This window comes from Panthera tigris, chromosome D3 (assembly GCF_018350195.1).
Source record: "Panthera tigris isolate Pti1 chromosome D3, P.tigris_Pti1_mat1.1, whole genome shotgun sequence".
NCBI lineage: Eukaryota > Metazoa > Chordata > Mammalia > Carnivora > Felidae > Panthera > Panthera tigris.
Window position 1 is genome coordinate 2,481,266 of NC_056671.1, and position 26,584 is coordinate 2,507,849.

Below are 26,584 nucleotides of genomic sequence, written 5' to 3' on the forward strand. Positions count from 1 at the left end.
GTTTAGGAGTTGGTCATGTTACAACCCATCACAAGGGTTCCTCCCCAGGATGCCAGGGGCCTGTACGGTTTGCGCCCCTCGCTTGTCAGTTGCAATGATGGGAACGGCCCAGCAGCTCTGCGGTGATTTCATTTGCCTGAGAGGCGAGACTTTGCAGAATCCTGACATCTCATTTTGTCTCCAAATGATCTCTTCACGGAGAAGAGTTTGTCAGACCCGTCAGCGGAGATCATCAATCATGCGGTTCTGTCCCCGCCGCTCGCCTCCGCTCCGTTGAGGACGTCCGGGCTTTCCTGGGTTGGACATTGGGAGCATGCCCCTCCCAGCCCCCTGTGACCCCCGTTTGTGGGCGTGCAGCGTGTTTCTAAGGCCGTGTCTGCGAGGTTTGCAGGGTGAGCATCTCGGGATCCTTCCTGCCCATTCTCTTGATGTTCAAGTGAAGCTTTTCATCTTTTGGTCGCGTTTAGCCACTCTTTTTATGAGACGGGCCTGACCAAAGGTTTCAGGACGGTGCACGGCTTTAGTGCAGAGCTCTGTAATCGTTTCCAGGGGGCAGCTCAGCCGTGCGGAAGCGGAAGTTGGTGGTACCCCCGAAGGAGGCGGGGTCTGAGGTCACACCTCCTGGCAAGTCGGCCGTCACGTTGGAACCCCTGTGTTCACAGCTATAAAATGGGGGTGATGGTGACAATAACTGTGGTGCTCCCACTTCCCCGGGGAGTCCACACGAGTCTTACGTCAGGTGGGGACTGACCGTGTGCTCAGGAGCCCCTGTCACCGCTGTGTCCCCTGTGACCGCCACAGTGCCAGAGGCCATGGCGCTCTCGGGGCCCGCGTAACCGCCACATCTCCGTCAGCTTAGACTCAGCGGCTTGGGTCGACACCTTCCTTCTGTGCGGCCCCTGCCACGCTCGAACCCCTCTCTGTGTATTCTGCCTGTACAAGCCAGGTGCACCCTCTGGACCCCTCTTTTCCTCATTACCCCACCAGATGATTTCGAGGTGTCTTCTGAGTCTCCGCAGTGTGGTTTTCCTTTCTTTTCCTTCTCTGGGCCTCGCTGCCCTGAACTCCAGTCTTGCACCGCTTGGTCCCACTGTTTCCATCTGTCTGTTTTTCCCAAACACACACATGCCACGTATCATCTGGGTTCCAAGATGGAACACGTTCAGTTAAAGATGAACGGTACCTGCTATCGCATGAAGGCCTTGGGAGTGAACCGGGGCTCCTGGAAATCTGCGTGTCCTGACCACGTGCCACAGCCGTCTGTGTGCTTGATGTGTGTCCACGTAAGCCACTTCTTAAAAGCCAGCCACCCAGCAAATATGTATCAACCGCCTGCTCTCTGCAAAGCTTCTTTTCAATTGCTCCGTAAAGCCAAAGATGAATCCGAAACAAATCTTGCTCTTCAAGGATATATTGTACTTTTCCAAATGGATACTTAACTTCACACATTCAACTGTATGTGCTCAAGTTTTTATACACAAGGGGTCAAACACGAGCCGAACCACGTCATGTGGCGTGCCACCGAAAATGCCAGTCGGCTTCCCTGTGGTGATTGTGTTGAGGGGCGACACATCCTTGTGGGTTTGTGTGCGGCGTCATGGATACTGAGCTTATAGGTCATCGGGGGCTTTCCGAGGACCATCCGGATCGTCCCATTTTTCTTCCTCATGCGTTAACTTATGGCAGCACCAGTAAAGCAATAGGAAGTAAGGAATCAGTAACTCTGAAGGAATGTGGGAAACAGACATCCTGGAAGAGGCATCGAAAAACTGAGGGAAAGTGACCAAGTGGTCTCCAAGGTGGGAGCCAGACTATAGAAAGTTTTCTGGGGAAGACACGTGACTGACCTTTGCCCTGGTCACACATACGTGGAGTGTGACTTCGTGTCGGGCACGAGGCTGGGTGCCAGGGCGAAAGTGGACGTGGTGCATAGGGACTACATTTGTAGTTCGGTGAGAGCCACCGAGGAGTGTGGCCCGTACGAGAGTGTGCACTGGGGTGAGCAGGTGGCCCCACACAGACAGAGAAGCCACCCAGTGGCCGAGATGCTCTAGACAAGTTTTGAAGGATAGGTAGAAGGCTACTTAGGGGTTGAGAGGAGGGAAGAATGTGCCAGCAAAGAAGGTGGCATGTGCAAAGGTACTGTGGTAGGGGCGTGTGGGGAGGGCAAAGGCTTTCCAACATGGTGGGTTTGACCGGAGCAGAGGGAGGGATGGAGGGAGAGAGAGATGGGGTGTGTGCGAGTGTGAGAGAGAGAGAGAGAGAGAGAGAGAGAGAGGGAGAGACAGGACTGGCAAGAACAGAAGTGTGGAGGAATAGGACTGCACAGGATGCATCCTGAGTGAGGAATTTTGGCTTTATCCTAAACACAATAGTAAGTGCAAGAAGAAGGTCACCAGCAGATGTGAGCGGGGTCAAGGATGTGGCCCTCACACTGACCATCCCCGTTCTCTGTTTTCCCTGACCGTCACTAACCACCTGCACTTACCGTACCCATGTGTTCATCTACGTGTCTGTTGAGGGCTTCAGTTGGACAGTAAGTCCCACAAAGGCGGGGACTCCGTCCCTGGTGTTTCTTGCTGCGTCCCCAAAGCTTAGTATAGTTCCTGGCATATAGCAGGTGCTCACTGTGTATTTGTCAAGTGAAGGAAAAGTCTAGGCTTGGCTGGACAAGCCTGTCCACCTGCAGATGGCTGTGTTCACCGTGGGAAGACCTCCCATAATGCCCAGGTTGCAGGGCTGAGCGGGCTGCCTCTGTGTCTCGTCCTGCCTGCCCCCTGCCGTGTGGCTGCTTCAGCAGCTCAGCGAGTCTGCAAGTATATAACCTACCCAGCACCACTCTTCCTCCCCCCGTGAGGGTTTCCTGCAACTGTGGGGCGGGGGGATTCTACAGTCGTTTGGGGGGACGCATGCCTCCCGGACACAGGTCACTGTAACACGCGTCTGGAGGGCCCTGCCTCCCGTGTTTTCCTCCTCCCGGAGAGTCGCAAAGCCCCGGACCGGGAGAGCCTCTGCGAAGTCAGGCAGCCGGGAAGCCCTCTCAGCTTTCTTCCACCCAGGGTTTCTCAGAATTAATAGACCATGGGGCTTTTTTGTTTTCAGCTTAATGCTGATTAAAATTCCATTAGAAACTAGTGTTCCAGGAAACAGAATTGGAAAACAAGTGTAAGTTGATAAGTTTATAATAGCCATGGAGTATTCACTGCTCCTGTGAATTATATACTTTCAACCTGCATTTGAAGAGTTCTCCAAGTTAAATTGTTTAAAGTTGGAGTTATTTATGTAATTTGCCACAACAGCAATCATCTTTAAACACCCGAAATTGAGACTTCAGGTACCCCCTCTGAGTGGGTGTTTTTTAAATGCAGCCTCACAGATTGAGGGGGGGAGATACAGAATTCCTGTGGGTGTGAAGGGTCTAATTGTGTTGAAGGTAATAAATCCTGTCTTTAAATAATGCAACTACTCTATGGGGCCTTCTTTGAAATACCTCCCGCTCGACTAGGAATTGGAAAGTGATGCCAATCTCATCCACACTGTCAGAGACAATGGCTTTGCTGGTCTGTGGGCTGGAGCAGTCTGTACAAATGGTAAGAATAACGTTAGCCTGGAGCCGGGAAGGGCTCCTGGCTTGGGGAGAATGTTGATTCTGGAGGCAGAACCGTGTGTACCTTCCCGGCTTTTAGAGTCGGTTTTAAGGTTAGGAAAGAATAATTTAAGAAATGGTTTTTAATGTTTATTTTTGGAAGAGAGAGAGAGCACGAGCAGGGGAGAGGCAGAGAGAGAGAGGGAGACACAGAATCCGAAGCAGGTTCTGGACTCCTAGCTGTCAGCACAGAGCCCGACGTGGGGCTGGAACTCACAAACCGCGAGATCATGACCTGAGCCAAAGTTGGATGCTTAACTGACCGGGCCGCCCAGGTGCCCCAAAAAGAACAACTTTTAAAAAGTGGAAGCAGGTGAAAAGAATAGTCACTGTTCAGAGGAATATTATGTTTTTGTGTCTCTTCCTTGGAACTTTACAAAATGTTGGGCACCGATGCCATGGTTTAGTGACTTAGAAAAGAATGGCTAAGTCATCTATGTCTCTCTCTGTCTCCTTCCTACCTTCCTTCCTCTCAGCACAGATCTCCTCTGTGTTATGTTTTCCTCTGTCGCAGATGAAGTGTCGTGGCACCGTGCGGCCAGGAAAGGTGTCTCCCGCAGCCCTAATGTTTACTCCTCTGCTGGCCAAAGCCAGGCTTACCCCACTAGCTTTGACAGCCTGAGCAGGACTGCTACAGTCCTGGGTTGGGTCTTTTGTCCATATCCTGGCCAAGCACCGGGGCAGTGAAGAGGGGTTTGTCTAACTGGCCACCCTCTTCTGTCACATGACGGCTCCTGTGGCTAGCAGTTGGGGCACCATGATTGACCCATGACTGACGTCTCCTGGGTAAGAGCGGGGCGCTTGGGAGATAAAGCAGGCATGTGACCACTACAGAAATAGGGATTAGTTGGTGATAGTTATAAGAATATTTAACAAAAGATGGGGCACCTGGGTGGCTCAGTTGGTTAAGCGTCCGACTTCGGCTCGGGTCATGATTTCGTGGTTCGTGGGTTCGAGCCCCGCATCGGGCTCTGTGCTGACAGCTCAGAGTTTGGAGCCTGCTTCAGATTTTGTCTCCCTCTCTCTGCTCCTCCCCCGCTCGCACTCTGTGTCTCTCTCTCAAAAATAAATAAATACTAAAATTCTTTAAATAAAGAAAAAGAATATTTAGCAAAAGTATAGAGAAGAAAGCCCTACTAGCCCATACGGTTGTGAGTCATTATGGACCTTTTCGCACCTGAGGCAGGTGCCAGATGAGCTGGGGTGTTTCTATATTTGGAAAAGTTGGATATAGCCCAGGATGTAGGATGTGGGACATCAAAGTTCCATTTAACTTCTGACTCTTGAACTTTTTCCTGGATGTGCTTTCTCCCAAATTTACCCACATTCAATTCCCTATGTTACGTGTTGGGTGTTCTTGGGTTTCCTTCTGGCCCCGACGTTTGCATATGGAGCCCCTCCGCAGATGCCCACCCTCCTGGCCATCTGTGATGCGTTTGCGGATTTCCCGTCATGGTGTCTCCCACGGGACCACAAGCCCAGCGGGAGCCCGGCCGTGTCTCTGTCTCTGAGCTTGTACCGCCAGGGGCTAGTAGGCTCCCAAGCACTATCGGTTAGCCCGCTGTTCCCTTCTTGTTCTGAACACTTCCACCTTTATGGATTCGGCGTGTGTCTGAAGAGAGAGAGTTCGCCCACGGACCCGATGAATCTCTGAGAAAAGGAGAGGTCGCCTCTCTGAGGATGGGCACCGTTTGAGGTTTTCAAGTCAGAGGGACACAACCTTCTTTACTTTTCCAGAAAAGGCCAGTGGGTTCTGGGTAGAGAATGGACAGTAGCATAGACTAAATAAATAAATTAATTAGTAAATTAACTAAGTGCTAAGTAGGAGCAGCCGTGGGGGATGGTTACACACAAGGACTCTGGACCAGATCACCTGGTGTCCAAGCTTGTTTCTGCCAAGCAGCTGGGTGTCCTTGGCAAGTGACTTGGCCTCTCTGTGTCTCAGACTCTATTGGTAAAATGGGATAATGGTAGGACCCAGCTCACATAGTTGAGAGATTTAATGCGTTCATCCTTTATTTTTTATTTATTTTTGAGACAGAGAGAGACAGAGCATGAGCAGGGGAGGGGCTGAGAGAAGGGGAGACACAGAATCGGAAGCAGGCTCCAGGCTCTGAGCCGTCAGCACAGAGCCCGACGCGGGGCTCGAACTCACGGAGTGTGAGATCACAACCTGAGCTGAAATCAAAGAGTCGGTCACTTAACCGACTGAGCCACCCAGGCGCCCAACGCGTTCATCCTTTAAACACTCAGAACAATGCCAGGCACCTGTTAGCACACCCTCAGCATCAGCTTCCTTTATTAGGATGCTAAAGCAGGGGGTGGACATTAATGTGCATCAGACATTGGTCATCAGGGCGTTGTGTGAAGCACACAGTTGTGGCCAGTAGGGTCACAACAGTGAACAGACAGACCCAGTCCCGGCTTCGTGAGACTCCAGTGGGGGGAGGGAGCAGGTAACACGCAAACGTGTTGCATGTCGAGGCGATGCCGAGCTCCGGGGAGAACATAGCAGCGTGAGAGGGTGGGGTGACCTAAGGGAGGTGACTGCTCCTCGCTGCTGGTGGGGAAGGCGCAGAGCTGGCGGGAGGAGGACAGGCGGGCTCCGTGTGCTTCGGGCAGAGGAAAGAGTGGTAGGGAGGCCTTGAGAAGGGAGTGTGCTTGGCGTCTTCCAGAAAGCAAGGGGGCAGGTGTGGCTGGGGGGAGGAGAGCAAATGGGAAGACAGGTGTTCTGAGAGGTCGGGATGGCCAGGAACACGAGAGGCCAGAGAGGCCACGGGAGGGACTTTGCCTTTGCCTTTGCAAGCAATATGGAAAGCCATGGTTGGCTTGGATCTGGACAGTGACTTGGCCTGACACACTCTAGGCGGATGCCCCTGGCTTCTGTGTGGAGAACACATTGGAAGGGGACAAGTGGAAGCAGGAGGGGGAAGGTGATGTTCCAACAACGGTCTGGACCAGAGCAGACAGTGGCTTGTCCAGGGTGGTAGCAGGGGTTGTGGTGACAGGTGGCTGGGTGCTAGGTAAGCCCCCAAGGCTGAGTTGCCAGCATTTGCTGCTGGGCTGGTTGTGACTCTGAAAGAATGTGCAGAGTCAGAGATGGCCCCGTAGTCATGGCAGATGGCTCTAGGAGGAAGAGCAGATTTGGGGACAAAACCAGAAATAAATTTGTGTAGACTAGATGTGTCGCTGACTTGGGTTGGGTAGTTTGGGGCCATTTTAAATATATATTTATTTTGAGAGAGAGAGAGAGAGAGCACACGCACAAGCGAGGTAGGGGCAGAGAGGGACAGAGAACGAATCCCTTGTTGAGTGTGGAGCCTGCTTGGGATTCTCTTGGATCTAGTGTGGGGCTCAATCCCACGACCCTGGGATCATGACCTGAGCCAAAATCAAGAGTCAGACGCTTAACTGACTGAACCACCCAGGCGCCCCTTTTTTAGGGCCATTTTAGGGTACCATAATCCAATACAACTGATTCTAGATGCCTTTCTGGAGAAGAATTCTGGTTTTTGTATTTTAAATGTCCTTTTCTTGTTAGGGCAGTGCACTCAATGGTAAAATGAAATGTCCTTTAAGGAAAACTTCCTCATGGTGTTTAAGAAAATGATTACCAAAAACTCAGTTTGAATCAAAGAAGGTTGTTTAAGGAGTTCCATTAACACTACTGATTGAAACCTTTAAACCAAATGTCGGATGATTCTCATATTTAAAACATCGAAAACAGGAATTTGTAATGGGAACATTAAGAGAATTTAGTTCAGCAAGTGGGATTAGGGTGATACCTTTCCTTTCAAAAGTTAATTGAGTTTAAATGAAGGCAATTTGGCTGAAGTTGAAAAATCAAGTGGGTGGGGGAGGAGGGGCGGATAAGCCAAGACAAATGAGTGCCTTAGGAATAGGAACACTTCGGAAAATTAGCTAAATGTAGGGAAATTGGCTAAGTGTTTCCATATTTAATTAGGTAATAAGTCCTGCGTTGGCAAGGACATTCCTGAACATGCACCCAGTTAATCTCTGTTGAGTCCCGTGCTAGGTTTGATGCAGGTCTTGTGTGGAAGCGAACTCTGTCCTGTGTCAGGTTGGCATGTTCACAAGTGCATTTCAGTGGGGTCCTAGGTGTTTTCTGTCCTAGTACAAATGTGTGTGTGTATTTAAAAAATTCTAGGGGCGCCTGGGTGGCTCAGTCGGTTGAGCGTCCGACTTCAGCTCAGGTCACGATCTCACGGACCGAGAGTTTGAGCCCCGCGTCGGGCTCTGGGCTGATGGCTCAGAGCCTGGAGCCTGCTTCCAGTTCTGTGTCTCCCTCTCTCTCTGCCCCTCCCCCGTTCATGCTCTGTCTCTCTCTGTCTCAAAAATAAATAAACGTTAAAAAAAAATTAAAAAAAAAATTCTAAAAACGACGTTGACTTTAATTATCATGGAAGCTACAAAACTTGTAAGGAATTTGATTCTCACCGTGTGGCTTCTCTCTTAGTTACCGAGTGTAGCTTGGATACGATTGTGTATTTGCAAGAGAGGCTGTCCGGCCAACAAAGCCAAAAATACTGACCATTTGGCCCTTCATGGCAAACGCTTGCCAGACCACGAGATCGAACACGAGTACAACGTGAATAAGCAGTTGTCTGTTAAGTGAACGGCCTTTAAGGCCTGGAGTTCCGAGGGTTCCCGGTGTTGTTGGGATGCTTAAAGCTTTACACTCTGGCTTGGTTATTATTTTATTTCATTTTTGTTTGCTTTATTTAAAAGTATTTTTAGGGCGCCTGGGTGGCGCAGTCGGTTGAGCGTCCGACTTCAGCCAGGTCACGATCTCGCGGTCCGTGAGTTCGAGCCCCGCGTCAGGCTCTGGGCTGATGGCTCGGAGCCTGGAGCCTGTTTCCGATTCTGTGTCTCCCTCTCTCTCTGCCCCTCCCCCGTTCATGCTCTGTCTCTCTCTGTCCCAAAAATAAATTAAAAACGTTGAAAAAAAAATTAAAAAAAAAAAATAAAAAAAATAAAAGTATTTTTAGGTATTTTTATTAAAAAAGTCACCTCACGCGTAGGGTTCCGAGACCAGCAAATGACATGTGGTCTCTGAAACTCAGTGGAAAAAGACCCTTGCATCTATGTAATCTTCCACGTGCATTTTGCTTCGTTTTATCGAATTTAAGTGTCACCGCCGGCAGGCACAGTGTGAGGCACGCCCCCAGCTTTGTCTGTGGTCCTCATAACAGCACCACAAAGTAGGTGCAGATGCCCCCTAGTAGTAGGTTGGGAGGTTCACGCACTGGGAGGTAAAGTGACTTCCCCAAGGCCCTAACACTACCTAGGAGGCATCAGAAATGTCAGGCCTGAGATTTAAAAAATTGCCAGTCTAGCCACTGATGGAGGTATGGGGTACGGGGAGGCAACGCTGACCCTGAGGTGCATTCGCACAACTCGGTCTAATGAGTGGAGGGAGGCCTTCCTATACATGAACCTTGCTCACCCGAGCCTGGTGGCTAGAATCTCTTTTTTTACATTCTTTTTATCTTTCTCATTCTTCATTTTCTGTGTTAGTCTTGAAAACGGAAGTTTTCAGAGCGCCTGAATGGCTGGCACCCCGGCCTTGCCTCCTTCTGCTAGTGTGCACCCGCGGGTTTGACCCTGCACACGTGGCTCTCAGGCTCCGCCCACAGTTGTGGGGCACTTGTGGGTCTTTGTAAGGAGTTCTGTGACTCAGCATCGCAGACTTGCCGAATGTCTTTCCTGCGTGTGTCCTAGTTCCGGTCCTGAGCTCTCCCCTTGTTTCCTGTGGTCACTCACAGCCAGGCTACCATAGTCCCTTCCCTGGATCTCTGTGTTGGGACCGGGGATCCACCTCCATCAGGACTATGCTCCTTCTCCGAGTCTCCATCTCACTTTGCTGGCTCAGCCCTATTCTGCTTGCACCAAAGCTTCCGGATCACTTAGGTTCGGGCTCACAGACCTGCTCGAGGTTTTTGAGCAGGAAGGTATTTAACGGAGGGAATGAGACGCTCACAAAATTGCGAAGGTTGTCAGCTGTGCCCCCATGTCTGTGACCCAGAGGGTGCGAAAGCTGTGTCTGCCATCCACCTGGGAATGCTGATGCCGCTCCCAGCGTCCCCCAGGAGGGCCCCTGCAGAGAGGGTAGACGCCACTGCAAACCCACACCTGCCGGGTGGTGGGTGTGGCCCCGCCGTGAAAAGAAGCAGGAACAACTGCCATCCCGTGCTCCTTTCCAAATACTGCACAAGTGAATTGCGTTGGCAAAATGAAGATTACATCCAGAATTCTGGAGGAATCGGGGTCTGCTGCATGCAGCTGCCTGGCTCCCAGCCCCGTGCTTTAGTGGGGATAAAAGAAGGGAACGCAAGTAAGGGAATGATGTGTGTGCGGCAGGAGCCAGTATCCCCCATCACGTTGTCTGCTTGGCCTCCAGCCACGGGCTGAACTCATATTTAAATTTAGAAACTTCAACAGTAAGAAAAAAATACAACACACATAATTCTGTGATCCCCACTTCCCACATTAAGCACACAAAAGCATATGTCCTGCCCCCCTTGGGAAGCCCAAAGACCCCTCGGCCATTGAATCCACCTCTGGATGATCTCTGTGCCCCCCCCATTCTGTCCCCCCACCTTGGGTGTTAGGTCAGCCAGAGATGGACTTGTAAGGTGATGATGCATCTGGGCTGAGGGTGACGGTGCCTCCCTGCAGCTGTCATTTCCAGGCTCTGGGTCTCAGAAACATGGGTGCCCTCCGATTTTGGCATCTATCCCGCTTGTAGTGAAATTACAGTTTGGGCTCTTTTTGTTTACCTACCCACCAAACAGAGGGGTGGTGGTAAGGTGTCTCAGCCTTTGTCACATCTAACTTCTCATTTGTTGGTTTCTTGTGTTTTAGTAGTGTTAATTTTGCTCAGTGGTCTCACTGCAAACTGAAATACCTTCCAGGCTGCAGGTGCCTGGAATGTTAGAAGGAGGCTGGTTATGTCCCAGGGACTGGCGGGGGTGGGGGAGCGGTGCCAGGACTGTGCTTTCAGAGCCTGTTTTTCTTTTTAAGAAGCTCGCACAGGGGCACCTGGGTGGCTGAGTCCGTTGAGCATCCGACTTGGGCTCATGTCATGATGTCACGGTTCGTGGCTTCGAGGACCACATCAGGCTCTCTGCCCCTCCCCGCATTGCTCTCTCAAAAATAAATATTTAAGAAAAAGAGCTCACATGTACAGATTTGTAAGGAAAGGCTTTCTGATTTAAATGTAGTTACAAATTAACGAACTATGTGTCGGCCAAATTAAACATTATTTGTGGCGAGGAACTGTGAGCCATTCTTTTGCAACCTTTTACCTAAACCTGGTCTCCCGATCCCAACAGGCCAGATATCTGCAGATACGACTCCGGTGTTGGGGGTTACTATGGACCCCAGATCCACCTGGAAGTAAAATCGTTCGGTGATTTCCTTCCCAGACAACAATCCACGCATCTCTGTTCTCTGTGGCGGGGTGGCGGGGTGGCGGGATGACAGCTAGTGTGTCCGGCCTCATAGCAGCCATTGTATTGCTGTATGATAAGCCTTCAGACAACATTGGACAAGAAACATTTGTTTCCTTAGATCCATAGACATTTCTTCAGAAGTGATTTTGATTGTAAGAGAACAAAACTACAGGGGACAAGGCCAGGTGGTTGTATAGAGTGGGTCAGCTGTTAGACATGGAAGAATCTCAGATCAAAGACGGGTTAGTTTGCTGTGCACGTGGAAAGTCAGACGACGCGAACCTTTTACAAGCTACGTCACGTAAAATCCACATGTCCGTTATCCTCAGCAATCCCGGGAGATCCGGGAGTACTTGGCATGCGTGGCTGTGACCTGATCGCAATGACCACTGCTGCCGTGCTTCCGTGCGACATGTGTGTGCTCTTCCCAGGTTCCCACAGCCCCCACCCAGTCTGTTTGCTCATTTCCTCTATCCCTCTGGACCCTGTAGGCATTTGGTTAAGTTCTGCTCCTTCCCAGCAGAATTCTGTCCTGTAATTCACAACAGTCAAGGTACTGTAGAGATGTGATTGGAATCGAATTTCCAGGAAGAGAATTGTTCTAACGAGAGGGAGCGTAGCAGGGGGATCATATCTGACCTTGTTGGTTGTCAGCCATCCAGTTATCTTCCTCCATCACAGAACTCTGGTGAATCCAGGCCATTCATGACAAAGCTTTCACCCACCCCTTCCAGCCTCTTTACAGCTGGGATGACTCATTCTGGTCTGGAAATTGCTGAGCCATTGAAACTGTGTTAGAAATAGCTTGATTCTGGGCATTCTGTTATGTGGGCAAAATTAATGCCTCTTTGGTTAAGCCACTCTCGTTATATTTCTGTTATTTGCACCTAAGTACACTGCTAACCTATATGACACCCAAGAGCTTTGGTTCTGGGGCCGCGTTACCTGGGTTTCGATGCTAACTCTTAATACCGCAGTCATGGACCACAGCCTGCCCTGTGGTCCCCAGCTTTCCTTTTGCAAATGGATGTGCTTATGTTACTTTGTCCTTGGTCCATCATTGCGTGTTGGGTATTGCTGATGCTAATTACCCTTAAAATACACTAGCTCTGTGACCCTGCTTATGCAAGCTATTTTTCCTCTTTATGCCTTAGTTTCCTCATAAATGCCATCTGGTTGATAAAAGTAGCTAACTTGTACAGTGTTGTAAAGATTATATAAAGCACATGTAAAGATCTTTGGACACTGTCTGGTACATGGTGAGAGAGAGAGAGAGAGAGAGAGGGAGAGAATCTTCCCAATACTTTTTAAGCAATCCTGGTTTGAATTCTGCTGCAGATGTTTTGACTCCTGTGGTGCATCTGAGACTGTGAGGTTGGGGATTAATTAATATGGCAGTTCTTCCGGATTGAGGTGAACTCACGCTTCTCCCTGGGGAGAAATTTGGACCAATGCCCCTGTCGATCTGTTATCAGAATATTGGTGCCTCATCAGACTAATGCACTTTCGTCAGTACTTAACCTAATTGCCCTGTAAATCCCTCCGATTACGTGCTGTTTACTTCCTAATGCATCCTAGGAACACGCTTGTAATTCACTTAGGGACGAACACAGCAGGGTCCAAGTAGTTTTTGTGTGTTAACATCATTAATTACCCACTTGCAGCCCAAGGAATGGAGCCCACATGTGCGTAAATTTGAAGTTCTTAGTGATGCCTGGCATGAGCTGATGGGCCGCATGTTATTCTTCAACTTAGAATGTCCTTTGGTCCTTCCTTCTAGCAAGGAAGCATTGGATGCTTGGATGGTAGTGTTACCTTCGTGGAGACCCCGCCCTCCAGGAAGCAGCCAGACTTGCAGAAGAAGAAACTCAGATGTTGGGGGCTGTTTCAGTGTTTGAGCTGGGTGACAGAGGAGAAGGGAGAAGTGAGCATCGGAACAAGGCAGGGGTCCATGAATGCATCAGGGGATTGCTACAGAAGCTGGTTGCAAGGCTTATGGTAGAAGAAAGGGTGTCACCGGTGGTGTTCCAGAGAATGATGTACTGACTCCCGGACCCTCTCGTTCTTACGGGAGAGGATCGCACCAGGGTCCTTAGGAGCTGTAGCTGAAGCTCCTGTCTTGGCCAGCAATTGAGAGGTGAATCCCCACTTGGCCGTGTGTTCTTGAGATCACGGACTGTGTCCTCCTTCCTTTTGTATTTTCACCCTGAGATCCACTGACCGGCGGGGTGCGGAACAGAATACATGGGTGAATTAAGGCCGGAGGGGCCCCAGATACATTTACCACGGACAGCCTCAGACTCTGTTGTGTTAAAGTGAACAGAGAAACAAGATGATACCCGTCCTGTGCTTCCACAACACCTGCATACTCTTGCTTAATTCAACAAGCTTGCTTTTCTTTATTGTGTTAAGGTACATAGGACATGACATTCACTGTGAGACTCATTTTTGGGGATACAGTTCGGGGGCATTCAGCGCTTTCACGTTGTCTTGCGGCCGTCGCCTCCATCCACCCCCAGATCGTTTTCATCTTGCAAAACTGAAACTCTGTCCCCAGGAAGCACTAATCGCCCTCTTTCTTCCAGCCTCCGTCATCCACCACCTACTTCCCGTCCCTATGAATGTGACAACTCCAGGGGCTTCATAGACGTGGCACCATTCAATGTTTGTCCTTTTGTGTCTGGCTGACATCACTAGTATAATGTTTTCAAGATTCATCCATGTTGTAGCATTTGTCAGAACTTCCTTCCTTTTTCGGGCTGAGTATTATTACGTTGCAAGTATACATCAAATCTTGCTTCTCCACTCATCCATCAACGGGCACTTTGTCAACAAGTTTTAAAGCCTGGATTATTAACCTCATTTATTTAGACACAGAGAGGTTAAACAACTTGCCCAAAGTTAGAAACCTATTGATTTCTGAGCTCTCATGTAAGGTCTGGCTTGTATTTTTCTGTATAGGTCTCTGTAACAAATTCTTTGCATGATGGTAAAATTTTAAGGCTGGTCATCAGAGACTCATTTAAAAGCAATAGATTGGGGCGTGTGCTAATAATCTTCTCACCTCCCTCAGTGTCTCTGAAATTAAGAGGATGGGTGCCCTCTAGGTCGCCTGTCCTGGATTTATTTCCCTTTCCTGAGGGCAGCCCAGATTCCTTAAGTTGGAATTATCTTTTGTGGATTGAACACGGTGTAGGGAGAGGAGATCAAGTGTTGCTCCTATGCTCTGCAGCGCAGGTCCTTGACCCAAACCAGTCTAACCATGTGGGCTCCTGTGGAGCACGGACATGAAGCAGGCATTGAGAGACATGGTTAAATGGTGGTCAGGGTCCCTGCCCTCTGAGGGACAAAGTTCTGACCACAGTGCTCCGGCTCCAAGACCCTTGCGCCCATTCCTTTAATGTCCCACCCGTCCCCTGGCCCTATACCTCACCTCTCATCAATCCCATGGACCCTTCTCCCCTCCCCCCTCCCCCCTCCCCCCCAGTGCCCTTGCACCTGGGTCTGTCTTTTTGAAATTAGCCAGAGTTGGTTTCTGCTGTTTGCCATGAAGAATTTTGAGTAATTCAGGAGTACGATGCTTACATATTCCCATTAAGCGAGTGTTTATTCAATTTGGGGCCCATTATGTACCAATTATTCTTCTACACCATCTTGGAATTAAAAAAGAAAAAGATGAGGGCAGACCATGCTACTTAACGTTTGGACCACATCACCTGGGAGCTCTTTAGAAATTTAAAATTCGGGTACCTCCCCTGCCTACACACACAGAATCAGAATCTCCACTTTAACTTAAACTTTGAGAAAGGTTGACCTAGCGCATAACCCTTAATCTCAAAAATATTAGCCGGTTCTTAGAAGTAGACATGTAATTACAATAATAGGCTTATGATGGCCAAGGAGGAGAGCCCTTTAGGGTTTTCTGCTGACTCTTTCAAATGCTCTGGCCCTTCCTGCTGTGTTCCTGACAAAAGAACCACCATTTTTTTTTCTCCCAGTTGTCTTTATTTTTATTTCTAGGCATTCCTTTGGTTTATTTTGTCCAAGAGGAGACGGTTAAATGCATTATTTTATTTCCCTTTTTATAATTATAAATCTAAGCAATTTTATACCAACTTGTTCATTGAAAAGAAATTACTCAAGTACATGTGGATGAGTTGAGAGTGTTCAGAAAACAACTCTCTTCTTGTGGATGAATGTGTGCCCATCGACGTTTGGGAATATCTCTCAGCGATTCATTCAGATATCTTCTGATTCAAGACATTTTCTCTGGTCTTCTCCACTGGATATGATCTCTTGCTTCCTTGTGAGAAATTACAGCTTTAGTTTGTGAATCTTGTAGCGTTTGCCAGGTTTAACCTTACATGATAGGACTTATTTGAATATTAGCTCTAGAATTCAGCAGATGGTGACTTTTAGGGTGTTTTCCTATTCGTGTTTGCATACCTTTCATCTCCAGGTTTTGGAGGATAGAATATATTAATATTGTGGGCTGACTGTCTTGACTACCTGGGTATTGTTACTTTCATCGCACATCCTTTATTCAATATGAGCGTCTGAATGGATCTAAAATTTAGGTCGGAAATTTGGAAGCATGAAATCAAGAGAAGGGTAGAATTTACTGCCCTGTTAATCTTGTGTGCTCCAAAAATGTTTTCTCTGGCGTACATTTTAACATTGTCTTTAAATGTTTTTAAAAAAAATTTAATGTCTATTTTTGAGAGGGAGAGAGAAAGAGAGAGAGAGAGAGCAAGCAGGGGAGAGGCAGAGAGAGAGGGAGACACAGAATCCGAAGCAGGCTTCAGGCTCTGAGCCATCAGCACAGAGCCCAATGTGGGGCTTGAACTCATAGACTGCGAGATCACGACCTGAGCTGAAGTCAGACGCTCAACTGACTGAGCCACTCAGGCGCCATAACATTGTCTTTAATTCATAATTAATGTTGCTGGGCAACCCTTGAACTTGCTGCAGAAGGTACTGCCCCCTCCCCCGCCCCTCCCCCCCACCTGGCATGGTCTGGGGCTAGAGCATAGATAACAACGTGGTAGACAGAGTCTTGACTTGAGTGCTCCCTGGAGCACCAGCCCCTCCCTGGTATGATCAGAAGGCTGAGTCATGGGGCTGAGTCTCCATGAACTACTATGACCTTCCATGACCTGTCATGACCCCGATTGATTGCCTCAAGCACTGCAGCATTGTCCACTTGCCTGAACTTTGTAAGAGGCCATCATCCCTCTTGGGAGGCCACCCATACCAATGGGCAGAGGGTGTGATGAGTCCGATTCTCAAAGGATGGTCCCCAAACAAACAGAATCAGCATCACCTGGGAAAATATTAGAAATAAAGCAGCTCTGACCTACACAGCTGGAGGATCTGGGGGTTAGGTCCAGCAACCTGTGGTTCCACAAGCCTGTCAGGTGGTTTGGGTGCACCTGAACTTTGAGAAGCAGTGCTCTAGTAGGGTTTCTTTGCAGCCAGAATAGAAACAGTGTTGTTTGGAAATTGGGAGATGGGAAGGAATGAGGAATAAAACAGAAGCTGGAGGCTTTAGGACATTGACTCGGATATTTTGAGTTTCTCCATTAACGGGGGTCACCTGGTTTTCTGCAGGGCACACGGTTTTGTTCTTACCTGTGAACTTAGCATTTTTTTTTTTCAGGGAAAAAAAGTAAGTACAAAGGAGACTCTTTACAGGTTTCAGAAAGAAAATCGATTGCCATCTCCATCCAGTGAACAGACTGGTCTCTTATTAACAGTGTCCATGACTTGTCACATGGGAGCTGTGGTCCTGTAAGGGCTGTCCTGCCTCATAGGCTTTCTCTTTCTGGCGACATCTGAGCCTTCATCCATCATCGAATCATCGACATATTTGCGTTCCATCTTTGCTGATGGGACGCAGTTCCGCATCTGGATGGCATGAAAATGGGTTTCCAAAGAGAGCCTTTAGTGTTCTTGGCCTGGCGTCACCACCCACTCCCTGCAGAAAGGTCGGTATTCTGTTAGCTTCCGCAAACCACTCTGGTCTGTTAAGTGGAAAGCCAGTGCGTTTCAAGTGAATAAACATAAGAGTTCTTATTTCGGCCACTTCAGGGTCAAAAGGGCTGAATTAAAACTCCTTAAAACACACTTCAAGGTTCCTTCACAGTGATTTCAGTTTAAAAGCCAGGGATTTGTTCTTCTTGCCATGTGTTATATCTGTGTTCCTCCATAGCAATCGATATTTCACAGAACCAAGCAGAAACAAGTACTCATCTGTCAGACTCCCCCACTTTCACCCCAGTCAGCATATTCCCTGGGGGCTGGGCATCGTTACTTGGGTGGTAGTGATTCCAGCCTTGCAAAATATATTATACGTTGATTGGTGGAATTAAACGCTGGACTCATGCCATGAACAACTCAGCAAGCAACCTCTAAATCTTTTGAGAGTTGTAGGGGAAAGCCTGTGAGAAATCTGCAAGTGCTCATGAAGAGGAAAAGACATTCAGAATGCACACTTAATTTATTTTGGAATTGGTGTCCGTCCGTCCATCCATCTACTCATCCTTCCACCCAGTAATCAGCCATTCGTTTTCTTCAACAGATGTTAAATATGTGCAGTAGAGGACTGACCTTACCCAGAGACAGTTTTGGCCCTTTGTCCCTTGCTCCTGGGGATAACCTCTCAACCTGACAAGAATGTCTTTGTTTAAGGACCTGGGGACCTTAAGCCACACTGGATGGTCTGTGTTAACAATGGGATCTATGGCGGAGGTCGTGATACCCAAGATACTAACTCCATCTTTAGAGGGGTTGGGACTAAGGTCAGCCCATGCAGGTGTTGGTCATGCCTAATGGACCAACATCCAGTAAAAACTCTGGACACCAAGCTTTGGGTAAGCTTCCCTGGTGGGCAGTACCCATGCATACATACCATGAACACTGTGGGGCTGTGCTGGGAGAGGACAACTGGAAGTTCTACCCCTGGGTCACCCAAAGGACCTTTTACGGTTGCTGATCTTCATTTGCATCCTTTCCTTGAGTGAACCCTAATTCAGTGTAGCAGTCTTACCGAATTTTGTGAGTTCTGGTGACATACTGCACCAGGCGGTCTTGGGGAGCTCCTGAATTACAAAGAGCTTATGCAAAAAGTCAGGGGCTATGTACGTTAGCACAGGAGACACAGAGATGAGAACACAGTCTCTTTGTTCATTTCCAAGATAGACAAAGAAACCAACAACTGCAGAAGAGCATCATAAAATTCCCTTTGGCAATCAAGGGGATGACTGTACCTACTGCCAGTGACCCCTTCTATGGACGAATGTATTCTTTGGAGCTGGTTGCATTCTGAGAGTTGCCCTTACACCTGGCTTTTTTGTAGAGGATGCTTCAATCAGATGGTATACTCAGGTGTGTAAGAAATGTGATTTTTATTCCTCTAAATTTAGTGTAACTTCTCTTTCTTGCTCTCCACTTTCTACCCACATGGCAGAAAGTTCACCTCAGTCAGTCACAGGTAGGTCCGTGTGGTTTTTTCCTTTTTGTTAGTTCTGAGTTCTTCTTGCCCTTTTCCAAAAGCTGCTTCTAAGTCTCAAGCATTTCTGTAGTGCCTGTCTTGGGTTGGAGTGACGGAGGGTGGCATTGGCCGTTGGTCTCCCTTGTTAAGCCTGGTTTTCAGCTTTCCATCCTGTCTCATCAAAGCTGTGCCCTTGCTCATTTGCTACCCTGGTTTCTGACTGAGCTGGTCTACACCATTCAACAGACACAGGGAACTTTAGCTGCTTTCTCAAGTGGCTCTAGGGCTATGGCAAACTCTGAGGCTATCTTAGGGTCTCTATACCTACACATGACAGACCTATCTCTACCCTCCTGCATTTTTCTTGCCAATTTCCCTACTTTCCCTGGGCCCCACTCAAGAAAGTCTAGAGAAGCTATGTATTGGCTTTACCAATATTCATTCCAATCCCCTTCTAGCTTTCTTTCTGAAACGTAGAGGGTAAAAACTAAAGTGGCATTTCCCAAAGACCCTTGTAGCTAGGGCTCCACCTGTAACCTGGGTTCTGCCAAGAAGACCCCGCTTGTAAGACCAAGGAGGAGAAGCGAGGTCTATACAAGTGCAGATTACCCTGTGCAGAGAAATTGGCAAGCACAGTGACTGAGGACTCTGGTCCCTCTTAGCCAGCTTTGATGGTGTGTGTATCCTGTCATCCCTAGTGTGTATAGCTACATAGGAAGTAATAGCATCTACCATGATTTTTTTGCTAGAACAGTGCAGTGGTATAATTGAGCCATTTTCCTGCCTGTACTACTTTTGGCTCTGGAGCATCTAAGCTTGTTTATGTGGCGCTCACCAGATCCAGTAAGGCTGCTGTTGATTGCATCCAAGAACTCTGACCCATAAAACTAGTGATATATTAAGACCTCCATTGCCTGTTCATTGATTTACAATGGGAGGTTTGACTATCTAGGCATCCACGTGAGTGCTAATCAGTACATCTTTGAATATATGGAACCCTAATTGCCCATAATAATTTCAAGTCTGCTTAGGAGGCATGGAGACAGAAGAGAAATTAATTGGATTTTCTACTGCTGAGGTCCAAGTGCCAATCAAGGACCATCCAGGTCAGAAAGGGTCATTTTTCTCCCGATGTGTGAGAGGTGGTGTGTCCTCCATGTAATTTGGGGGATTTAGAGTCACATGCATCTGCGTTCTCCCCCACATGCCTCTTACTTGTTCTGTGCACGCACTTTTAGGGATGATTCAGTAAGATGGGAAACCCCCAGTGCCACAATGAAAAGTAATGTCCCCACAAGTGCCCATCATTTTTATAATCACACCCATTGTGTTTAAAAGTCTTCAGTGACATATTGATGTGTTGTTGTATGCTGGGCAGAACAAACTACAAAATATGTGAGAAAAAAAGTCTTAAAGCAGAACAATAATTAGAAGATTCAAGAGTGAGCCCCATCAAAGTTGTCTTAGTTTTATCTCTCTAGTATGTTTTTAAGGGTATATGATTCATTTTTATAAATATCTACACTGTGAAGAGAAAAATTCTAAAATTAACATGTGGATAGGTTATAAAGTGGGAAAAAAACTCTGTTCTAAAATTAATACCTCATACCACCTCTTATTTACCACCCCTTCTCCCCAAGGCCAAGGCTGTTTTAATTAGAACCATTTTCTTATGAAGGTGTGCATTTGTATTGTTAAAAATTAAGTCTGCTCACAGCATCTTAATTTTGCGCCTTGGCCGGGTACCTGGAACTTGAAATTCATTTGCAGCTAGCCAAGCTTCAGTAACGATAATGATAATTAAATCTCATGCTTCGGTATCTAAGTATGATAATGCTTCAGGCACGAGGGAGGGAGTTTTCTCCATTCTGTGACATTTTCCGATTGGTTAGGTGCATTATAGTGATCTGAATGCATCTTTTCTTTCCTAATGCAACTGGAAATAATTACCAGAGGCTAGACAGTTGGGTCAGGTCTGGAAATGATGACATCTGTGATGTTCTGAATCAAAAATGGCATATGCCCATGTGACTAAATCAGTAGCAGACCCAAAGAATTGCAGTAACGAGGCCATGAAATTTATGTCCTAAGAGCTGGAGGTGATTGGTGTCAACCTCCAATTTTACCTCTATTTGCCTACTTCCTCCATATTTCTTTTTTTCTACTCATCATTTTTTTCCTCTTTTTTTTTTGGATCTTATATTCTATCATTCTCTCCTTCCCACATTTACATAAACCACTGACATCCCAGGCATTACTGTAGTCTACTTTTAGAAGCAAAATTTGAGAACCTCATTGGTAGCTGTATTTGTATGTCCTAAGATTAATAATAGTTCCTTGGTACACTAGTTTTGGGGAGATGGGTATTGAGACATGGGTAGATGCTGGAACATTCTTTTTTTTTTTTTTTAAGTTTATTTATTTGAGAGAGACAGAGACAGCACAAGTGGGGGAGTGGAAGAGAGAGAAAGAGAGGGAGGGAGAGAGAGAGAGAGAGAGACAGAGAGAGAGAGAGACAGAGAGAGAGAGAATCCCAACCAGGGGATTCTCTGATGTGGGGCCCAAACCTGTGAAGCTGTGAGATCATGACTTGAACCGCAGTGAAGAGTCAGACGCTTAACTGACTGAGCGACCCAGACGCCCTGATGCTGGCACATTCTTAACCAACAGTGTGGATGTAGTAATTTGAGATAGGCCACTCAGCCTTTACTTTTAACCTTTCTTCCTGACGGCTTTCATGGTTATCAGTTTGCCCTTGGACCTGTCCTGCCAACAGAGAGCCTTGTCTTTGCCAGGTGCTGTCCAGGGTATTGAATTTAGAGGCGGGAAGCAGTTCCAAGTGGGGAGATGGAAATAAATAATTACAGCTCCATTCAGTATAAGTGATAGTGAAAAATATAGATGAAACATTTAAAATGCATGAATTATAAAACATGAATTCTACTGAGTCATGACGATGGACTTTTTTATGGTTGTAAGGTGATGCTTGAAATGTAAAAACTTGGGAGCAATTATACCTTCTAACTGATGAAACAAATTATGTGATATGAGTAGTCATATTTTGGGTTTAAATTCTTTTTTCTATTTGACTGGAAGGAATTTTTGTATGAGGACCATATAATCACTGGTGTTTAAAGCTTCCATAATTCCAAGTCACATGTTTATTATTACTTCTGCTGTAGATTGTAAACAATGAATTACAGATGCATGCACCAGTACGTATTAGTTGTGAATATGTTAATTGCGGAAGACAGAAACCCTACTGAAGCCAGATTAAGTAAAATGGGGAATTTATTGGTTCATAAAACTGGGAATTCTGAGGCACTACTTTCACGCATGACTGGTTCTAGGATTTAAACAGAGCCCATGGCAATAAATCCTTTTCTGCTTCTCAGCTCTGCTTTCCTCTGTCCATTCAAAGAGTAGTTCTTCTCTTTGATGAAAATGTGGCTTCCAGAAACCCCAAGCCCATTTTCTATCCCTCAACAATCCCAGGGGAAAGAGAGGACTCCCCAGTGACCCTCAGAAGTGTGGGGGTTTCTGTGGTTGGCTCAATTGCATCAAATGCCCATCTATGAACCACTTTTGATGCAATGCCATGAAATGGTATGACTTTCCAGACCTTGATCAAATCCCCCCTTGGCTTGGAATAGAATCAATCTACCCAGTCCACATGGACTTTGAGTGAGGAAGAGGTGGAAATACAGCTTGTAGTATCAGAGAAAAGAGGGGATGAATTCTTGGAAAGCAGGGAAACCGATGTCCAACATCTATTACCAAAACACAAATCTGTAGACATCGGTGCAATCTTTCTGTGAGCCGTGACTTCTCCTTGCATCAGTTTTTGTTGTGTTTGGTGTGGGTTCCCCACCCCCATCCCCTGATGGCTTTCCTTTGGCTTATGTGTGTCATGATTACGGCATTCCTTTCTTGTTTTCTGCCATTGTTGCCAAGAAGAGCTTAGAAGTATAGCAACAACAATAGAAAATACAAACACAGAAAATCTGTTTCTAACTTTGCAGTGGTGGTTGGAACCTGCTGAAAGGGAGGGGTGATGATGGTTCTCTTAGGGGGAAGGAACATCACAGAAAATGTAGGATCTAGATTCTTTGCTCTGGGCCAGGTCTACCAGCAGTAGGTTGGTGTGTTTAGATGGCGAGGGGCTTTGACCTCTTGTATCTCTGTCCTTGCAGCTGCTCTGGAAGCAATGCCTCGGAGTCATTCCAGGGTACATTGTGCTCCTCAGTAGCCCGTAAAAGAATAAAGAGCATTTCGTAGGATGCATTTTCCTCGTGGAAGATGTAATGTGTGAACACACTTCTGGGTTTCATAAGAATCTGTCCTAGGAATCTGGCTTACGATGTGCTAGAATTCCACACCTCCCAAATGTGTACAATTTATATTTGTGACTGAATTTCATTGTAGAATTTTTTTTTTTTTTGCAAAGGATGTCATGGCTGGGTTCCTACTTTTGAAATTCTCCTATATTTTTTACTACTTGTGTCTGAATTCCACATGCCTCTGACCTTATCCAAATGTCCTTTAAAAAACTCATGTTTGAGTATACCTATCACTCCCCGCCCTGTAAGGCTCACATAAACGGAAGACCCAGTTTGAACTTAGTGGTAAATCCTGTGACTCTCTGAGCTACCAGTAGACCAAGCCTGATGGGAAATGGTGGTCCTACAGATAATGACAGGCTGCCTTGGGGGCCTTTGTGATCTTCAGAGAATGACCCCGCCACTGTAGCTCCAAGTTCTAAATGCTGTGTCATGGTTGAGATGCAGGTAAGAGTCTGAACATAATATTTGGATTTCTTGGTTATCCATTTTTATTTTTAAAAGGATTTGTCCACCTTCCTTTTAGGGGAATGACATTTTCGTCTCTGCACTGCCCGAGGGAACATGCTCACGTGATGGGCTGCGAGATGATACAGTTTTCCCAGGGGGCTCTCCCGCTCGTCCTGCATGGCTGTGTTATTCGCTTGTGGGTAATCCTGATGGAACATTTCTCTTCATAACCGTTTTACTTATCACTCTGAGAAGCAATACAGCTATGTTTTATGTAAATACTGGGTATGCATTAGAGAAGATTGGATTAGATTTTCCTTGTAGGTGTACCTCTTTTAAATGCTTCGGGACCCGAAAAACATTTTGTGATGTTCTGGTCGTTTATGTGTGCAGATAAATTGGGCAGGATTATATCAGCATTCTTTTGAACATACCCCCACCCTCGAATTGATATGTGTACAACCGTTATCCACTGTCTTGCTATTATTGTCCACTACCATACATAAATGAGAGATCTGATTACGTTTATGTGTAACGTACTTCTTCATAGCTACATCATATATATTCTGTGCTTTTTCAGGGATAGGAGGAGGTGTATGGTTTTACTTGAACTGTCAGAGTAGTTTGCTTTCATCCAAGTGTTTTTGTTCTTCCCTGTGTTCTGTGCTCTACAGAGTATCCAGTTATCTGTCAACAAGATAAATAGATCATGTCAGTCTCTTGTTTTGTAGCTTCCCATTGTGATCATGGTGAAATCTCTACCACAGTCTACAGGGCCACACTCAATCTGTCCCCTTTCTCCTTGTGTGCAGTCGTGTCTCCCTCTATGCTTTCACACTTTAAAAATTTTTTTAATGTTTGTTCTTGGGAGAGAGAAAAACAGAGAGAGAGCACGCGGAAGTGAGCAGGGGAGGGGCAGAGAGGGAGACACAGAATCAGAAGCAGCTCCAGGCTCTGAGCCATCAGCACAGAGCCCGACGCAGGGCTCAAACCCAGGCACCACGAGATTGTGACCTGTTAGATGCTTAACCGACTGAGCCACCCAGGTGCCCCTGCTTTCATGCTTTTAACAAGCTACTCAGTCACACTGGACTGACTCCTTCCTGTTCCTCAGAGTCTAACCTGTACTACCTTTGGAGATTTTGAAGTTACTGGTCCATTTTGGGGGGATATCTGTTTCTCACGTCAGCATATCGGTGAACTAGGGCCGTGATGTACTGTAGAATAGAGATGGGCAGCACAAAACAGTGAGCATTTCTATGGCTCCTGTGTCGCCCGGCAGCTGAGGGTCACCTGGAGATTGGCCGGTGCAGTTTGGGCTCTGCTGGTGACTCTTCTGGTCCCAGCTGGACTCACTCACACACCTGCAGCTGGAGGCGTCTCTATTACATTGCCGCACCTTACTTCCTAAAATGATATTGTTTACACATGTACACGTGTGTCCCTCCCTCCTCACTGGAACGGAAGGTCCATAAATCCGCCCTCAGCGCCTGAATCGGCACAGGCACAAAACAGGCTCAGTGCGGTGTTGTCGAATTAATGACCGTGTGCAGTGTCGGTTTCCGTTCCCGTTCCTGTTTGCGTGTTGTCTGGTTTCACTCAGAATTAACGAGGAGGGCAGGGTGCTAGCTCGGGATCTACTTTGAACACAATCCGTGTCCAGAAGCCAGTTATTTTCTCTCTTGTCCCGCTTCGTCACCTGTGCAAAAAAGAAGCTATCAAGTTGTATGGGTTCGTGCTTTTTTTTCAGCTCTGCCTGTCCGTGATTATAGTCCTTGAGCCTGTTGAATAAGGTAAGGATTCACGTTGCTTTCACTCCTGAGTGCTGCGGAAGTCGTCTGCCTTCAGTCTGAACAGCCCTCTCCTCCTCAGCAAGTGTCACTCACATCCCTACGAGGCACACGTGCCCCGCCTGAGTTGGCAGACAAGGTATCCCAGGCAGGCAGCAAATGCGAGACACCCATATCAATGGGTAACGTGCCCAGTACTGAGAAGTAATTCCCACGAGATCTGGGAGAGCTCCGGGGACATGGGTGCAGGGCTGAGTGGGGTTGCTGAAATAGTTTCCAGCTGCATACATCCCTCTATCCTTAGTGGCAACTGATTTGAGCCACTCTGGATTGGATGCCACGCCTTCAAATACTATAGGTTTTGGCTTAATGCGTCATATGTGATATATCCCTTTTTATCTTTGTTCCAGTAAAAACCGAAGGCATCTATCTGCGTGCAAAAGGCAGAGACTCTCTCTTGACGGTCACTCCTCCTGACAGTTAGGAAAACAGTGTATTCACTGCCCCTGGTCTTGGGTGAAACATTAATGTTCATTTGGCCGGCAGTCTATCCAACGACTGTCCAGAAAATCTCTTGACTAATCTTAAATGTACAAATCACATCGAAGCAAATCATTGTCTTAAATAAGGCCGCGTGGCTTAGGGGTTGCAGAACTGAATCGGCTCATAGAATAAAAGCTTTTAAAACCCTTTGTGAATCCTGAGAGGAAGCCTGGGGAAGTGCCCTGTGTTTGCGGCATTACGGCGTTCCTGCTTACTGTGCCCCGCAGGCCAGAGTGACGTGGTCTCCTGTACTCGTGGCCTAAACGTGAACCACGGAAGCCTGAAAGCAAGCCCCTTGTTTTTTGGTAGGATGCCTCGGACAGCTGTCAAAATGGGACCCGGAAGGACTTATCTGAGTCTGACATCAAACGCTACATGATAGGAGGTCACTTAACACCAGGAGGATATGGACAAAGGTGGAGAAGGCGTTGGGAAGCAGCTATTGAAGTCACGCAAGCTTTAAAATCCCTGGCGGCCCTAAGGAACTTAATATTTCAGAAAAATGCATGCCAAGTGGAAGAGAAGTTCCCTGTGCCCCCTGACGCTCTCGGGTGTCCCACTCAGCCCTATGCTAATGCACTTTGTCCTAAGAGAATGAATATTGACCAGGTAGAGCAAAGGTATCTCCTGATCAGAGGTGGCCTCCATTTCTTGGCGACCACTGCTTGTCTTGTCCAAAAGCCAAGGTCACAGTATCTCAGCGTTTGGCGTCTCTATTTTTTCTCTCAACCCACCCTTTGCCCCTTCGCGGCCTCCTGCTGCCCTTCTACTTTGCAGCACATTCAAAATGTGTTAAAAACCCTTCCCAGCTTTCAAGTGCCTGAGACCTGATCTGTGTCGTTGATATA

The 26,584-nt window shown here is 47.2% G+C and overlaps 1 protein-coding gene across 1 annotated transcript in view; it reads left to right on the forward strand.

Annotated features, from left to right (window-relative positions):
* The first annotated feature begins 6,133 nt into the window (after nt 1-6,133).
* The window catches only part of LOC107180358 (transmembrane protein 132D-like), a 279,778-nt gene continuing 259,327 nt past the window's right edge, over nt 6,134-26,584 (forward strand). Inside the window, exon 1 of the mRNA XM_042962802.1 lies at nt 6,134-6,162. Within this exon, the coding sequence (XP_042818736.1) occupies nt 6,134-6,162 (29 nt within the window). The remainder of the gene's footprint in view (nt 6,163-26,584) is intronic.